This window comes from Oryzias latipes, chromosome 19, assembly GCF_053564925.1.
Source record: "Oryzias latipes strain Hd-rR chromosome 19, Olatipes_Hd-rR_3.1".
In the NCBI taxonomy this organism is placed as follows: Eukaryota; Metazoa; Chordata; class Actinopteri; order Beloniformes; family Adrianichthyidae; genus Oryzias; species Oryzias latipes.
The window spans coordinates 21,198,831-21,217,573 of NC_136255.1; the positions used below are offsets into that span (position 1 = coordinate 21,198,831).

The 18,743-nt window shown below is 37.2% G+C and overlaps 2 protein-coding genes across 10 annotated transcripts in view; both read left to right on the forward strand.

Annotated features, from left to right (window-relative positions):
• Window positions 1-18,743, forward strand: part of LOC101164350 (protocadherin-15) — a 231,851-nt gene that overhangs the window by 201,529 nt on the left and 11,579 nt on the right. For 7 of the 9 annotated variants that reach the window (XR_013651529.1, XM_020711888.3, XM_078937470.1 and 4 more), the window contains 4 exons: window positions 544-720; window positions 983-1,201; window positions 1,938-1,946; window positions 4,160-4,270. Coding sequence is in view for 8 of the 9 variants with exons in the window: in XM_020711888.3 (XP_020567547.1) it covers window positions 544-720; window positions 983-1,201; window positions 1,938-1,946; window positions 4,160-4,270 (516 nt within the window). In the remaining variant the exon portion in view is untranslated. The remainder of the gene's footprint in view (window positions 1-543; window positions 721-982; window positions 1,202-1,937; window positions 1,947-4,159; window positions 4,271-18,743) is intronic. The other 2 variants (XM_078937477.1, XM_078937471.1) reach the window with 1 other exon arrangement.
• On the forward strand, window positions 10,876-13,859 carry LOC144987857 (protocadherin-15-like). The gene has a single exon (XM_078937478.1). It carries the CDS (start codon window positions 11,089-11,091, stop codon window positions 12,445-12,447), a length of 1,359 nt encoding a protein of 452 aa, XP_078793604.1. The 5' UTR covers window positions 10,876-11,088; the 3' UTR covers window positions 12,448-13,859.

An 18,743-nucleotide genomic window follows, 5' to 3' on the forward strand; every position in this document is an offset into this window, starting at 1 on the left:
CTAAAAACATCTATATTCATTGTAAAAAAAAAATAAAGTGACTACTTTGCGGATTTTGCTTACGGCATGTTATTACTTAACTGTTATTTTTACTAATTTTTACTATTTTGCTATATTCGGAACAGGAGACGCAAGCGCATATCTGTTTACCAAACTGCACTGAAAAAAGATTTCAAATTACAGACATAGATTTGAGTTTGCAATTACTCGGCCACGCTAACGCCAAACTACAGCAAAAGTGCGTTGCGGAAGCATAACGGGCTGTTTATCTTGTGCATTGATGCATTGTTTTAGCTAATTAAAAGACTAGATGTGTGATTATTTTCCCTGACATGTAAACTGTAGAACTGATTGAATCTCTGCTGTTTATTACACCCTGAGGTCCTCCTTGCTTTTTCATTTTCCACCCTAAACGACTCTGCTTGCTTAATCTGCCGTGTTGGTTATCCTCAGTAGATAAGATGCTCAATAAACTATGGTAATCAAGGTTTTACTCCTTGATACAGTATTTGCAAACATCAGTGCTTTCTTTTGCATTCGCAGCATTTTGGAACATTACGTCCAGGAGCAGATACCGGGAGCAAAGGTTGTCATGGAAACCATAGGGCCTCATCGGTACGGGGAAGGGATGGATCAGGAAGATTACACCAAATCTGATCTGATGATTTATGCCATCGACCCTCTGACGAACAGAGCTGTGGCCACACAAGAGCTCTACAAGTAAGAACCTTTATGTACTGGTAATAAGTCAAAACACTAGGACCTACAAATGATTTTTATACCAACTATTCCTTTATTTTTCTAAGCTTATGTTAAAACAATGAAGGAAGTTTCCAATCTTTCAGTGAAATTGATCTACATTTCAAATAGACCATTCATTGATGCACTCTATAGTGCGTAAAATACGAGAATGTACCTTTTGACTGTTGATCGCCGAGAACTTTCTTTTCTCCATCATGTCTTTTGTTCTCGACATTCCAAGGTTCCTTGATGGAAAGCTTTTGGAAATCAACAAAGAATTCCAGCCTTTACTTCCTCCCGGTGGGCGAGTTCTGGAAATCCGAACCCCCGAGTTGGTGACCAGCGTAAAGAAAGCCGTGCAGTCTGTGGGCTACACAGAAGGGGCACTGCTGGCGTTGGCAGTTATCATCATTGTTTGTTGTGTTCCCGCCATACTGATTGTCATTATCACCTACAGACAGTAAGTACAAATAACATAATCATGTTTTAATTAAAAATAGCTCCTATTAAATCTGCTGCCGCTGATTGGATTGTGCTTTAACAAATTTAACAAGCAGAAAAGTAAAAGCAGAACAACCTCAATGGCAATGATTGCCTAAGCAGACGATTTAGACAATAGGATACATAGAAAATAGTTTTAATGTTTTATTTTTGTGATTGTGTTAAAATACAGAGATTAGTGTCGGCTGTTTGAGATTTAGAATCACTGTTTTGTAAAATACAAACACCAATTATTAATATGATGATGTGTTCTACTTCAGGACAAAACAGAACTGGAAAAAGGAATAAAGATTTTTGATGAAATACTCATGTATTTACGTAGGAGCTTTGTCATTAGCTGAAGTTAAGCCTTTATTGTTCATCGCATGTTAGCATGTTTATCATCATCTTAGTTTTCTGCAAAGCAACCCAACACACACACAGATTTCATTTTTTTCAACTAACCACCATAAAAGCCATCAACGTTCCGGAGTTGCTGCACATGTAACCAGAATCTGAGTATTTTGAATCATGTCCCACTGAAAAGTGATGTGATTTGACAAAAGAGGGACACGTAAGCCTCATAATCACTGCTGTATGTTGGTAAATGACTTGTGTACGTCTTTGCACAAAGAGCAAATTTCCACTGTGGTTTACGCTTGAAGTAATCATAAATCCTTCTCTGTCTCATCTGCTGCGTTTTCTGTCGCCGCAAGATTCAAAGAGTGAGTACTCCTTCTCATTTTCTAGACAAAATATGAATGCCATCGTTGTTAAACACCTTTCAATGTGGTTAATCTGTTGACTTTTGCTGTGCAATCAAACACGGGAGGCTTTGTTTGTAGACAATCAAACAAATGAGTCCTAAGGAGTGAAAGAGGAAATGTTCGGGCGCAAGCGTGTTAGTGTAGGACAGTTTATTCAAATCACGACCGAGCAACAGCAGACAAACCTCACTGCCAATATAAATTTAAGAAAAAACTGATTTTGAAAATGGTTGATGTCATTTTAATGATTAAGATCAGTTTCTGTTACCATTTTACTCGTTAGTTATGTGTTAGCATCTCACACTCAGTAATGTCTTCTATCAAACTGCTGCTTCCACTGTGCAATTCCATTTCTGAAGAGTTTAGGGTTCTTAAAAAAAAAATAGAACTTAAACATAAAATAAGGATTTGAGTGACCCTAAATTTGAAAACAGATTAGTACAAGTTACCAAGGGGACCGATGGTTCTTGGGATCTCAAAAAAGCAAAACGTAATGAAAGCTGTTTGATACTTAAGAAAAAGAGACGGAACAAGCAGAAAGGAAATTCAATGACTTGATTCTTTTCTGGGTTTTTTCACTGTAAAAACTGAATCTTAAGAAATTAAAAGGCCCTTGTTTCAAGAAAAAAAAATGTTCTCTGCAAAAAAGTTATCTAATCAAAAACATTTTTAACAATCCTAGTTTCAGAAAAACATGTCTGAGTGACTTTATCAAAATGAGAATTCTTGGTAAGACCACTTTTGATACCTCACTGGCAGATTCCTTTCTTTTATTTATTTATTTATTTATTTATTTATTTATTTATTTATTTATTTATTTATTTATTTTCTTCTCTAACTTGTCCTGTCCAACAGCTGAGCAAACAGATCAGACTACCTCTTGTATTGGACAGATTTTATTATTACAATTGGGGTTTTGTGGATCTTCAAAAGACTGAGTGTATAATTGTATAAACCCCTTTTTGTATTTGAGGTTATATTGAGCTAAGCTTTATTGATGAAAATTATATTTGTATGCATTCCTTGTTGGACCGGACGGAAGAAAGAAACAAAAGAGGAGAGAAAGAAAGAGAGTGGGATGTCAGAGATGGGGGATACTGGTTTGAGTGGGGGTAGTCGATATTACAAAGTTAAAAAGAAAAGAAAAAATAGTCTGCACACAACCATTTACCGGCAAGAAATATACATGCATTAATGATTAAAGAGTTATCCCCCAAGATTTCTGAACATAGAATCCGCTGGAATCACCTTAATTGTGGTTGAGGAGTTTTGGTAATTCAAAAAATGTCAAACCTAGAGCTTAAGTTTAGATGCTAAAGAGTTGAACACTTAATGTAAGCTCTTTCATGAAAATAAAACATCTAAAATTTAATTAAAAGGGTTCAACTTCCATGCGATAATAAATAAACCTAAAATGCTAGATAAAAGGCATGTCAGGATAACGAATTATGCAGGAAAATTGAAAGAAAATTTTAGGAAAATCTAGTAAGGAAATGTAAACAGTTTAACCTTTGTGCTATCTTAGATGACCCCACCCTCACATTGACGTGTTCTCCCTACCATGACAAAGGTGGATAAAGGTGGAAAGATTTCATGTAATCCATGGACACCAGTGAAGATCACAAATCATTGAAGAAAAAAGGTTCAGAGCACTGTCTAGTGGGTCTAGATGACCCAACTCCCAATGGTAAAGTGCCTAGGACACCACAAGGGTTAAAGCAGGACTGTAGGACAACATTAAGACAAAGACAAATGCATCAGAAGTGGTACCAACTTATTCTTTTCCAGCTAAAACAAGTTTTAGAAAAGTTGTTTTTTGTTATTTGTTGGTTTGAGATTATTCTATTTTTCCTTTAGCATTTTTGGCTTGTTATTAATGTTTAATAGAACCAGCAGACACACCTATTTAGGTGATGTTAAATTAGAGCTGACCAAAACGAAGACACTTTTTCTTATTTCTATGGGAAGAAAATTCTGAAAGTGGTAGATGAAAAGTAACGATTACACACTATTCCAACCCCTTTCGTCAGATTTCTATCTTGTAGTAAACCAAATACCACTTGCCGGCTCCCTGTTGGATTTTTCAAAACAGTACTTTACATTTTATTGTGTCACGACACATTTTGAGGATCAGTTTTTTAGCACTTTGTCTCGTTTTATGCCATCAACAGGCGCCAAGCAGAGTGTGCCAAAACAGCCCGTATCCAGATGGCACTGCCAACAGGTAAACCTGGGGGAGGAGCTGCCAACAACCTGTATGAGGAACTGGGAGACAACGCCATGTGAGTGAAGCGTAACAGTGCCATTTACATTAATGAGGCTAAGCAGAGACATTAGCTCTCATTTAAAAGCTGCCCAACTTTACACATTGGTAGTGTTGCTGCTCTGGGGGCTCTGTGGTCATCTAAAGAGGAGTCATTTCACCCCCCTAGTTTGAAAAAGAGATGCTGACATTCATAATTGAATCTGGATTTATTTTAATAAACGTTCCAACATTTTAGGGACATGTTATGCAACTAAAAGGAGTGGTGCAAAAGAGATAAAGAACATGCAATTACCATTAAAAGATTAGAAAAGGAAAAATGAAATTGTCACCTGTCATCTAAACTAAACTGGTGTGCAATTGAACCAATCAGTGGAAGTCTGAAGTTAGTCTCAATTCGAAACTGATCAAGACTTGGGGAATTAAACAAATTTGAATTTACTTAAATCTTTTAAAAAAATGTAGTTTCTGAACAGTTTTTGTCACACAAATCCATAAAGGACCATTTCTCCAAACTTGGAACCACAACCTATCAGCTATTTTTACAAAACCCTCTGATTTGATACATTTACTCTTTTAAAATGCCCCCATGTATCCTACATTTTTACGCGTAGAGTTCAGATATTCATTTAAAGACCCACTCCATCGTCTTTTGATTTACTTTAACATTGTTTCCAGTGGTCTTTCAACTCTGATTTTACCATTTTTATCGAAAATAACAGAGCATTTTGTAGGACATTATTTCTGTAGAGCAGCAATAGCTCATTAAGAAATTTACTTCTGAGTTGTGGAAGGGCGCAGATCCGCCCCCTCTCCCTCTCCCCAATGCTGAGCATGGAGCTGGCGGGCCACCCAGTGGATTTTCTGCATCACAAATAAGCTTTTTTCAAACTACATTTCTTTTTTTGTCTGCTCCTGATTCACAATGATTTGAATAAAGAAATACCCAGAAATTCAATTTGCAGGTAAACTTTCTTTATACTTGTCCCTCCATCATGAGAAAAATGCCACAAAAGTATAATAAAAACACCAAAAAGACATTTTTATTGGGGTTGATCTTTAAATTGGGACTTTTATTTTAATGTGCTTTTTTTTTTTTTTTACATTTCATTTTGCTTAATTTCCATCTTAAATAAAAAAAGATACATAGAGATTGGACTGAGTTTTTAATAAATGTACGGCAGCTCCTCAAAATTTATAATGTTTTTGTTAGTTAGTAAAGATCAACATAACGTGTTAGAACATGAAATTTGTTTTGGTTCAGACCTTAGCTTAAATGTCTTGTGTTACATTACATACATTTTTAGAATTGCAAAATAAAGTGAAGGTAGCTTATCCAAGCAATGTTTTATGGACTATCAGGGCTCCTCTTCTTAACTCTGTAAAGCCCACTACATCAAAGAATTGTCAGAAAAATTCAAATTTGTTTTTTGGAATTAAGATGTTGTTTAAACCCTTTTATGAAATCCACAAAAATCATATTGCAATATATTTTTTCTGAGTTATGGATAGTGTCTTTATAATATGTAAGCTCAAAATGCAAACATATTGACATGAGGTCAATACGTTGAAAAGTTTTGATCCAAATATTTTTAACATAACTGTTTTATGAAATAATTAAATATAAAAACATTAAAGTTTTTTAATATGGCAAGAAGTCATTTACAAAAAGGAATAATAACCAATGAGTTATCTTATCATAAAGTTCTAAAAAATTTGCCAAACGTTTCCCGCCAAAAGTGTTTTTAAGATTCCACGGAGGCAACCATTTTGAAATGAGCAGGAAAAGCCCTTCTACTGCCCCTAGTGGATTAGTGATGAACTACAGGGCAGAAAACATGAGCCAAGTTATATTACAAATGGTTTTTAGAGATAGTTGGAATCATGCTAATGGGATCACGTTAATATAGTTAAATACGAACAATATCATGTGAGCCTCTGCTTTTATGAATGTTTCATTGTTATGTTGACATCACCCTAGATTATACTTTCATGATGATGAAATTAATATTTTTTTCTTATTTCTAAGATTGTATTTATTTCTTTGTATCTACTTTTATTCTGTTAGTCCCTCTTTTCTCGAAAACCCTGCTTGAATAATCCTCTGTCTAACCATAGAATTCACTAATTTATTATTTATTGATTTATTGAGGGAGGGGTGACACAGCATATAAACTTTTCATAAAAGCACATAAACTCACAGAAACACTCAGTCAATTCATTTATAATTCCTAACTGGAGCGTTAAGACGAAATTGAGAGGAATTTTTATCAGCATTACATGCATCACTGCTTCCCTGTCTGTCCTTGATATGCCTCTTCATTTCCATTAACATGATAGCACTCCATATGCAAGATAGTAGGAGCTACATCCGAATGACAGAAGCGTGTGTGCAGGCCCAGAGCTTCCCTGAGAAATGTGTGTGGAAATTAACTTGGATATGAGATATTTAAAATAAATATAGCTCTTAGTTTGTAAAGACAACCTTGGGCAAAAATGAATTATATTTATGGCTGCATGGGATTTTAAAATGCAAAAAAAGAAGAGTCTGTTTTGTTTTTGTTATTTTGTGAAAATACATTTCTGAAGTAGTATTGTTGGGACGAAATCCCTAATAGCCCATAAAATGTAACAAAATGTAAAAGTTAGCAGATTCAGAGTTAAGGTTCATTACCAAAGTGCTTTGTGGACAGGTTTCCAGGCTCCGTTTTTACTGCCTCTGGCTGTGCTCTTGATAAAGTTAGGTTTTAATGCCTGTTTTTAATTACCTGTGGAAAATGAAGCCCAACTTCTTATTGGCAGCACATTAAATGAAGCATGTTTTTAACTGCTACACATACAGAAACGTTATTTATTAATAATGGGTATTATGGTAGCTCTGCAATGACCTACATTATCTGATTTTGGGAGCATTGGAGGATAACATATGATTTAGACGATATACTGTTAATAAAGTTGATTTGAGGGAAATTTTGAACTAAAGCGTCCTGATTCAACATAATGGGACTTAAAAAATATAAAAACTCAGTCAATTCAACTGGAGTTGTGACTCTGCTATATATTTTTTTGAACAACAATTTCTTTTAACCCCTTGAAACTGGAATTTATTTTAAGCCGTGAAATAAAAATTGATATGTAGAGGTTAAGTTAAGGCAGGTTTGGAGCAGAAAAAATTTGATGCATATGTGCAACAATAGTCATCGAGGGGTTAAATCCAAATCTGTTTTTCTTTTTTCAAAATTAGAGAACATACAAATTTTCTTCTGAGCTTTTAAAGTTAATTTGAATTTATGTTTTCATATTGGAGAGCAACAATTAATAGCAGCAATAAAGAATAAAACCTTTTCTCTTAGTATATGTTAAACAAAAAGAAAGTTTGGATTTTCTTTATTAGTAGCTTCATACACACCAATGTAGCTTTGATAAAGACTAAAGGATCCTTTCCTTGTATAATGTATATAATGTGTATATATATATATATATATATATATATATATATATATATATATATATATATATATATATATATATGTCTTCTTCTTTTTTCTCTAAAATGTGTTTTTTCCCCACATTTTTTTAGTTTTATACCATTTTTATGAATTAGACACATCATTACATGTTATGTCACATATAAGGAATATTAGCTTAACGTTCTAATGACCTGGATTTAAGCGGAATAAACATAGTTTTATTGGACTTGATTAAAACTATAAAAAAAAAATTACAAAGATTATTTCAACACAAATTTGAAGATACAGATGGCTAAATAGTTAAGTTTTTGTTAAAAGAATTTAATAATATTAAATATCACAAGCCAGATCTTTATAAAGCCACCTCCACTTTAGTTCAACTGAAGTTTATTCACTGGACTGTTGGGATTTTGTCAAAATATCTTCTTTAAATCAAATGGGTATTCTATATTGTGCTTTCTTTCCATGTGTCCTATTATTTTTCCACATTTGCTAAGTCGTTTTTAACAGCAAAGAGGCAGTTTAGTTGTTTGTTGGGCAGCTTCTTGCTGAACAATAAAACACGTGGTGAGGCTTTTAGATGCAGAGATATTTTCTTGCTCGTCTTATCCGGCACATCTGGTGGAACTGGAGTGTTCTCTTTTTGCGGCTCCATAAATGTTTAAAAGGAAGGTCTTTGTAGAAACAGCAGCTTTGTTCCGATTCACTGCTATCCAAAGCTGACCTTTATTCTCTGATTAATTTCACATGATTCTTTCTAATCATCTCATCACTTTTCTCTTTTCTTTTCATCCTGACATTTTTATGCATGGCCGACAGGCAAAAGTAAGTAAGATGTGGAAAACACTGGCACGACGGTGCCTAATTATACAAAGCCAATTTTTTTTTTTTTTTATAAATGGTGATTGTGAGTTTAGTGGTTGTAGATGGATTTTAAAAGCAGTGATGGATCATCTTTTACCTATTTTTCAATTACCTGAGCGTGTCACTGAAAAGCAAGAGTCTGCAGATACCCCAATTACTGGATTGAATTCAGAAAATCCCTCTCAGATTTTCGTGACACACAATGGTGCATCCCTCCCTTGAAATTATTGAGTAGAATAAAGCCCTGCTTTAGACCTGAAATCAATTTACACTCTTCACCTTGTGTTTTTTAGAGTTAGTGTCCCTGTTTTTATTTGTGGAGTGATTAATGTGTAGGAAAAAAAGCTTTATTCCTGAAGCTACGTACACACCGGGCATGTGAGGCAGGTTCAAGAAAGCGCTACATGTCGGTTCCTGAATGCCCATTTAAAGGACGTGTCACACCGCCACTACATATATTTCACGCATTTTCCACTGTCTTTCGTGATACACGTATAACATACGTAATTCATAAGTTTGTCTTGCTTTAAATTCAGTTTTAAGATGTTCATATTTTTTAATTGGTTGAGAATTATGGAGTTTCTGCATATTTTACGTAGTTTACATGCAATTATTACATAAATCGAATGCAATTCTATATGATTTTTACGAGATTCCTACGCAAATTTGTGGCTTTCCACGACCATTCCACACGTCTAATGGACTTTTCACACACGTACCATAGATGTATAACTTTTATATTCTTCCATGTTCTTAACGTGGTTCATTCGTGATACATCTGTAAAAAGTTTCACGACTTGACCACAACTTTTCTGACTTTTCCACGTATATTCACTTATGACCAATTTTCATCTGTGCAATGTTTGCAAAGTCTACGTAGTGGCAGTGTGACAAGTCCTTTACATATGGTGTTCACCCTGGACAAGAAGCCCGGGACTTCTTCTTCTTCAACTGTTTACTTCCGCATGTCCTCCACCTACCATTGGAGGAAGCTTGGTGTAAAATGTCGAAGTGGTGCAAACCTCTTTTAAATATATTAAAGACTAAGTGTCATATAGTTCAAAGCATACCCAAACTGCAATCAATAATTTCTCCTTCATGATCAATTTGGGAAGGAATAAAGGAAAGCCATCAAAAAGGAAAGCCATCCATTTGTTACTACCAAATCCAAGTCTCTGATTGGTCAAAGTTCAACCTGGTTTAACTTTTAACGTGCGTTAAGTGAGATTTTTTTTTTTTTTTTACATAAAATTATCTTAAAATGTGCGTACTGACACCTGAACGCAAGAGTTTTGAACAGGTAAGCCTGAGATTCGTATTTGGGCAGCCATGGTGCAGAGGTGAGGCAGTTGACCATAGATCGTATAAAGATGGACAGATCCGGGTGCATGGTCACCCATAGAGAATGCCTTGCCTTCAACCCCATTTAGAGCCAATCCCCAGTGATTGGTCTAAGCCGGTCTTAGTCACGTTTGTAGGGCAACCACTGTCGTCAATCAGGAGTAAGATTGTTGGAAGTCAACACCCCTTCCTCTGAAAGCGTCTTGGGAGAATCTGTCAACCAAATGTTTAAGATGGGGGCCAGCCGGCACCACATGTTTTTTTAAATTTGTAAATATATAACTTGGATAACTTGTGATGAAGAAAAATACCATGAATAAAAAGTTAGGATTAGCAGGAACATGTTAAGAAAAAAGTATCAGAACAAAATGGTTGTTCTGAAAAATTCTGACAAATGACTGAGTAACAACTATTTTTCTGTCTTTGGAAGTTTATAGAATTTTGGCTTCTTGGAGCAAACGGGTACTTCCTGTTTGAGCCCTCCCCCCTCACGTTCCAGTCTGTCGAGTTCGTATTTACAGGGTTTTTTTCTGGCCTTATGTGTCAAAGTGTCCTTGGGCCAGGCACTGCACCCCCACAGGGGGAAGGTAGTAAAGGGCTACATAAGTAATCACCATTTACACACATTTACATAGACTTTTCTTTGGAATGGGTCGCTTGAACACGTGTTTCTGAGGGCGGTGTGTACGCAGATTCCTATATTCCTCAACCTCTTACTGCAAAATGTGTTTTTGCTCCTCATGAATTACCCTTTTGTCCAACTTTTTCCTCCATTTTGAAATTCACATTTTATTCCATCCTCAGTCTCCCTTTTTCCATTTGTTTAAGATTTGATTAACATCATTACAGATTTCCTATTCCTTCCTCCTCCTTCACATTTCATCTTTAACTCTTTTCTTTTTCCATCTTCTGCCCCTTCCATCCACACATCAGCTGGTCAAACCACGGTGATGGAAGCAGTGGGAGTCTCGGTAGTTTGGACGAAAGTGATCGTCAGCGTTTGATCTCCGATTTTGCCACGCGAGCGATAGCTGCACATCGGCAGTGCATTGCTAACGGAGGGGTTCTTAACAAACTCCCCAAGTCTGAGTCCAACATCACTTTCCTGTCAGATGAAAACCCCCGAACAACCAAAAACCCAATCTACCATGAAGACGGGACTATGAGTAGTCCGGAGGCACTTGGGAGTCACAGGAGAAAAGACCTTCTTGGAAATTTCAATCCATCCAAGACTGGCCTTCGGGAGGCTTGGTTGAGGCTTGGCTCGCCTGCGTGTGATTTAGGGTTTGGGGGAATCGGCAGCAGTGACAGTCCATGGGGGTCAGGGGTCGGACACAGCTGGACCCTCCCATCCAGACTGCATCGTAGAGAGATGTACGACGCTTTGAGAAGGCAGGTGGTGATGGATCCTGTGCAGTGGGAGCTGGAGCTCCTGAAGGCGGAACTCAAGGAGAGCAAAGATGGCGGCCTGGATTCAGGCTATGACCACAGACTGGACTCAGATTTGATGGGAAGTCCAAGTCTAGAACCTAAGTTGACTGTGAAGGAACAGGCCAGGCAGTTTGAGCAGCAAGCTCTTCAGGAGATGAGGCAACGGCAGAACAGAGATTCCCGAGGTTCTTTATCCCCGGACATCCTTCTCTCCATCTTTCCAGAGACTCCCCAGCACGCCAAATACAGCCCCTCCCACAATATCCAATTTTCTCAAAATGTTGAAGGACCTCCTTGTATCATCATCACTCACAGTGACGGAGGAACTCCTCCACCGAACCACAAGCCCACTCCTCCAGTGTTGCGGCGCTTTGGCGCCAACCTAACAGGAAATTCTGAAGAGAGAATTCAGGTCCACTTAGAAGTTATCCCTGATCCTCCTTCAACGCCTCCTCCGCCACCTCCATTACCACCACCTCCACCTCCGACTTCTCCTCCTCCTCCTCCTTCACCTTCACACCACCCTCCGTCCCCTCCCCCTGGCCCATTCCCCTTCTCCCAGACTAGCAACGGAGAGGTTGCGCCTCCCCCTCACCCACCACCTCCACCACCTCCTCCACCTCCTCCACCCCTGCCTCCCCCTGTGTCTCCCTCTCTCCTGCGCCCGTCAACATTTGTTCTGCCATCGCTGTCAGAGGTCCCGGCTCTGCGCCCAGTGTCTCTCCGGCCGCCGCCCCCGCCCCTGATTGTGGAGGCCGAGCCCCCCCGCAAAGAGCTGAAGGGAATCTTGAAGAACATCCAGAACATTGCAGAGATCGAGAAGTCTGTGGCCAACATGTTCAGCCAGATCGATCAGAAGCAGATTCCTCTCAAAAGAGTCATGAAGAACAGGGCCTCCGTCGATTCGCTGGATTCCCTCGACTCTTTGGACGCATTAGCAGTTGGGGGAGGAGAGGAAGTGCGAGACGGACTAGAAAGAGTTGGAGGAGAAGGAGAGGATCCCCCACCCCAGCAGACCCTGAAGCCCAATATGAACTCCATTGTGGAAGAACTTGAGAAACGATTCCCCTCACAGTCCACATTGCTTTAGCTTCTGCTTCCCCTGTTGATCTCAAATCTCATTCTCCTTTTTTGCTAAAGAAAAGGAACTCAGCTCAACAAAGTGAGAGAAAGAAAACAGGATTTCTTCTTCTTCAATAAATGACCAGGTGATTCGGTTGGGGGAATTACAGAAGTAGTAAACCGTTACATTTCTGACTTTCAGTCATTTTAAATTGTAGATTTCCGGCAAGAAAATCTTTTAGATGTCACTAAAAATCTGAAATCCCTCATCTCCACGTATCAACAGTTGTGTTGATTTTGTTCTGGTCATCAAAAGCTGAGATTGACCCTCCGTGCTTCCAACACATGGATGTAAATAGGAGAACTTTTTAAAAGACAGCAAAGTTTAATTTTGTAAACCTGGACTTAACTGGACCCATTTCCCAGACTTCTGCTGTTACTATTCATCTTTTACTTTTTATAAATAATGAGTTTTTTAAGTGCTTAGAATAATTAGGTAGCATCCTCTACTACCTTTTCACATATACAGTACATGCTTTTCTTTTTTTAAGTCTCAGTGTCACTGGCATAAATGTGAACTGTGTCGTTTTTAGGATTTTCCAAGTAGAAACACATTTAAGTGAAGCCTGCTTGCTTCATTTGGAAATAAAGTAATAATTGGTGTAAAACCTCATTGTACTGGGAGAGTTTCTGAAGGATCTCATGACCCCAGACATGGAAACATGTTTACTGATGAATAAATCGGCTTTCTCAACATCATCGTGTCTTCAATAAGGTCAACATGAGGCTAAAATCTGACGGTTGACGGTAGCTCCTCCCACTTTTGGACAAGCCTGGAGCAGCAAATCTGTTGTGATCTGATCTGAACTGGTGTGAACACAGTAGGAGCAGCAATTGACATTTGGTTGAAACAAAAGATTGTTGATCTTTAAAACATTAGGAATGGCAACAGCAGAAATGCTGCCAGTGCAAAACGTCCTATGCTCTATGGCAGGAAATAACATTAATATGAAATGGACCAAGTGTTCAAGGACATTCTGGACCTTCATACTGCTCCAAGGTTTCTTAGAGGATAACTTTCTAGCTGAAGGTGGTCAAAACAGATGGAAACTTGAGACCTGGCTCAAAGCCTTTCTGTGAAGTGGTTCAGGGTGAAGAAAGGTTGCATTACTCATACCAGCAGGATATAATTTAAAAATTAAAATCGGGTTCTTAAAGTACTTTCCTACACATTTTTCCATTGAACAGAAGTCAATTACATTTTATTGAACTCCTCAACCACACTATATATAAAGATTTAATGGCAAATGTAAGCTGGATATATTTAATGTCAGTATCAAGTCAATGTATCCCAAAGTCAGTAATCTGTGGAATTATAGGTCTTTTAGGCTCCTCAACTTGGTTTGCACTCCTGATCTTTTTGTATTTGAAAAGGAAAAACGAGTTCACTAGAAGAGAAAAAAAACATCGGGGCAAAAGTTTGATTGGTTTTGTTTCTAATTTGGTCACCAGATGTTTACCAAAACTTGCCACAAGCTGTTCATCTGATGGTTGGTTCTTATAACATTCTGTAAATTACTAAGAACAGGACGAAGCATCACACATCTATTGTTAAACTAGATCAACCTGGAATAAAGTAAATCCTATTGTCGATAATTGCTTTTGTAAGTTATTTGTAAGACATTTTTCAAAATTTTATACCTTCAGACTTCTAAATGTGACCATAATAGTAGGTTTTTGTATGTATTGTATATTTTGGGACCATTTATTGGTCTTCTATATCTCTACTTATTTATGATTTTGTTGTTGACTTTGTGTGTTTGTGTAACTTCTCATTTCTTGTCATGTGAATGTCTGATTTTTTTTGGCTTGTTTCTAGGATACGCACAGAAGGACAATAAACAAAAACAACTTAGTCTTTTAGTCATTCAGTTTTTATCTTTTTGGGACTTTGAAAGGCAAAAAGAGCATTTCGGAATTCATCAACTGATGAATTGGAAGCGAATCTGCTCTGTAGTTCCACTAAAACCTGTAAATGTTACGCAAGTTCAACACCACCAAAATGAAAACAGGGAGACTTCCTTAATGCTTTGAGGATGTGTCACACAGCCATTACGGACATCTTGCACATATGAAAATTGGTCACATGTGCATATACATGGAAAAGTGAGAAAAGTTGTGATTTTTACATAACGTTTTCACAGATGTATCATGAATGAATCAGGTTAAAACTGCTGAAGAAGTACAAATAATCCACACAAAGAACATGTAAACCATTATAGAACATGAACCGCGTGCGATTATTGCATTGTTTATATGCAATTCATTAGGGATTCATGCATCAATTACATAATTATGCTATACGCGATATAAAAGCTATACATTGGTGGTACATGCGTGAAAAGTCTGTTACACTTCTAAGGCATAATTGCTTTAAGATTTACGTAATAATTGCGTCCATATTACCCGAAATAGATTCTCAACCGACCTACAATTTTGAACAGCTCAAAACCAAATTCGCGTGATGAACCTGTCAGCGGAAACCCTCGACAGTCATCTGCGCACAACGAGGAATGATAAACACAAAAAAACACTTATGAATTACGTTTATCATGCATGCATCATGAAAGACCGAAATCTTATGAGGGGAAAATGCGCAAACTGTACATAGCAGCTGTTTGACACGGCCTTTGGTCACAACTACGCTTACGGGTGGGAATGCAGCAGAAGGCTCTGGTGCTCGGAGGTGTGGACTGAGAGTCTCAGAATGGACTGTGGTGACACAGACATGCAGGCAGATGCCTTCTTGGTGGTTGTTGGTGGTTCCTGATCTGCAGCTTAATATAACCTGCTGTGGAGTTTCCAACTTTTGACATGACTAAAAATAAAAACTCACAACAAGATGTGATTTTTTTTTTTTCTATCAAGCAACAACAACAAAAGACCTGTTATTCATTTATTTTTCTCCTCTGGGAAAGAAGTGTTGTTTGTTTGTTTGTCTTTCTCAAGTTTATGGCAGATTTAAGAAATGAACTAAAACCCTAGAAACTTTAATTAATTTTAGTACAAAAAACAACTTAAAAAAAGAGTCTTGACTTCCTAATTGAAGCTTTTTTAGAATATCTGAGACAAGTCAGTTTACCAAAGTAACTATTAGGTGGCTTGTGACATTAAACAGGCGGGTATAAATCCCTCCTGTGTGAAACAGACCAAATAGAAAATAAATGACTTTTGTTTTGAGTTTCTTTTTTAGTAGTTTTAACCTATCTTCAGGATTAAACTTCTTTTCACACATTCCCCTGAGGACGTGGACTTTTGCTTGACATGTGATCTATGCCTCTGGAATGACCTGTCAGTCAGTGGGCGTGTTCCAATGAGTGATGGGATTGTTTGTCCCTGATATTTGGCTGAGGGGGTGACAAGCACAGAAAAGAAAAACTGGTTTAACAACTTTTTTTTTGTGTGTGTGTGTTTTTTTGTCACCCTTTGACAAATAAAACCCTTCTTCTGAAGCATATTTAAAAATTCAACAAGTCAAATGGCATTTCCTGTCGGGATGACTTTGATCTGTCTTCATCCTTCTTCTCTTTTCAACTATCCAGTCTGTTTTTACATGTGCCTTTTTGAACCCTTGTAGTAAAATTAACTATCATTATTATTAATATTTAATGAAAATATTATTGATTTTAAGGCGTTGGATGTGTCTAGAATAAACCTTTTTACCTTCATTTTGCTCTGTTATTAGAGTAAAATGTAAACACAAAGGACAAAACTGAACTACTGAAATCAAATTCACTCAAACCCATTATTTATTCAAATTGTTAGCGTTTGTTCTTCAAAACAGAAGAACAGAGGGCTAAAAGATCCACATGTGGTTCCAGACTCCAACTATCAGTAAGTGCCTCTTTGACACTTTACTTTTATGCATCCTAATTTCTTCCGATTCGACCTTTAACCTGTTGTTCTTTTTTCTCTTTAGCGGTGTGCTTGTATCCATTCTGTAAGAGAACTGCATCACAGTTCACTTTCAGAAAATCCTGCCTACGAGCAGATTTAAGGCACATTTTTGCCCCTTTGGACCATTGAAGGAAACAAACTTGAAGGAACATTGAAGTTAAAAAAAAGATCATTATTTCAGACTTTTATGCACAAAAAAGTCGTTTTTATCAAGATATGGGTTAATAATGTAGGACATTTCATGCAGCTTACATTAAAGGCGTTTTCTGCAGCGATGCTTAAAATGCAAATTGTGTTCTTTTGGCCCATCTTTCAATGGTGTTTATATAGTGTTTAATTTTATTGTCATGTAAAATGCAACAAGAACTTAACAGGCAGTAATGATAGTGTGCAAAAGCAAAGTGCACTAAAGCTCTGCTGCAGGAATTCTGGGAGTAAGTAGCTTTTCTGCCTGTAATGACCTAAAAGTATTTATCCTTTACGCAGTCTAAGATAAGGTGGAGAGGACCCAAAGAGCACAACTGTCATGTCTGATGTGTGCGGGTTTGTGTGTGAGGTGGAGATCAGATAGCTGTCTGTGTTATTGTCTGGAGAGAACCTCAAAATGTGTTTGTCGGAGCAGCAAGGGCACAGGGGCAGACTTATCTTTAGTCAGTGAGAAACACACAAACAAGAGCGCGCACACACTCACACACTCTCATTTATCGCTTCATATTAACATGTAATCATCCAAAATCCATCAAGTTCTTCCAAGACATCAGTCCCTCCATTTATCCCCCCATTTAACCTGTCGGTTCCGTTCCAAGTCCATCAGCAATTACATTCCTATCAACTTTTGTTTACATCTATACGGTCAATTATTCTGTCTTTCTGAAATCCAATCTGTCATTTCATGGTGTAACTGTCTGCTGTGTTCCGATCTGAGTTCTTAGAAATTAATAAGGGAATCGTTTTCACTCATTTGTTCGTCTTTGCATGCAGACAACAGACGGAGGAGTCGGACGTGACCTCTAAAAGTCAACTTGTTCCGTCGTACATCTTCATTTTGCGTGCTCATTACTTTGGTTTCACATCACGGTACTTTTTCATATCTTGTATTTAAAATGCATAGACGATGGGGTTTTATTAATTGTTTTGTTTTTGTCTTATGCCAGAAGCTCTTGTTATTTTAATTTGCCGTGAATCTTCATCTGTCCTTTGACTTTGCTGCAAAAGTTTGTTTTCCTCCCAACATAGAATATTAATTAACAGAAATGATCATAAGGATAACACTGAACCCTTGTTGGTAGCCATAGCCTTTGAGGATTGTGGGCCACATCAAATTTGCAATTAAACTCAACTGACGGTCCACAAAAACCAAAAACAAGTGTTTTGTTTTTCATGTTATATTGGTTTTTCATCATATTTAGTGTAAAAAAAAACATTATTTTTGTTTATTTTAGGGAAATTACCAATCATAAATGTTATGACTAGATGTCCTCAGACAAAATACATATTACACTAATTAGTCTCATAAACTTGTATAAAAAGACTTGACTAAAAAAATTCACATTTCTTTTCTTATTTTTTTTTTCAAGTACACATGAATCATAAAATAACAAAAAACAAACACAATCTGCGTAAAGTAGTGGGCCAAAATCCATTCTGTAGTGAGTGCAAACCTGGTGAAAATATCCAGGAAACGTTGGACCTGTGTGATCGCAAACAAAGGCTCCTGTACCAAATATTAACATTGATTTTCTCAGGTGTTCAAATACCTATTTGCAGCAGTCTCATACAAAAAGAAAATATTTAAAAAGTCATCAATGGGATTTTCAGGGTTTTTTTACATTATGACTCACACTGGACTTGCACCTAAGATCAGAATCAGAATCAGACATACTTTTATTGATCCCACACGTGGGAAAATTGTTTGTCACCATAGCAACTGACAGCAGAGGGGAAAAAAAGACTTAGAATGATATAAAAAAAAACAAGAACAAAGAAAATGTAGCATAAATGCAAACATCAAGGTAGTATAATTTAAAAAGCTATTTACAGAACAGTGCAAGTGAAAGGATGTGTAAAAGAAATGTGCAAAATAGAAAAAAACTAAATAAATAGATAATAAAAAATTGAAAAGGTTATCTTTTGCATTGTGAGTTGTTGTACAGGGTTATTGCATTGGGTATGAATGATTTCTGGTACCGGGCAGTTTTGGAGCGGAGCTGTCTGAGCCTCCTTGAGAAGGAGCTCCGCTGTTTGTCCAGAAGAGGGTGGAGAGGATGCTCTGGGTTGTCCACGATTGAAAGGAGTCTGTTCAGTGACCTCCTCTCCATCACTGCTTTAAAGGTTTCCTGTTTAGATGAAAATGAAAATGAAAGATGA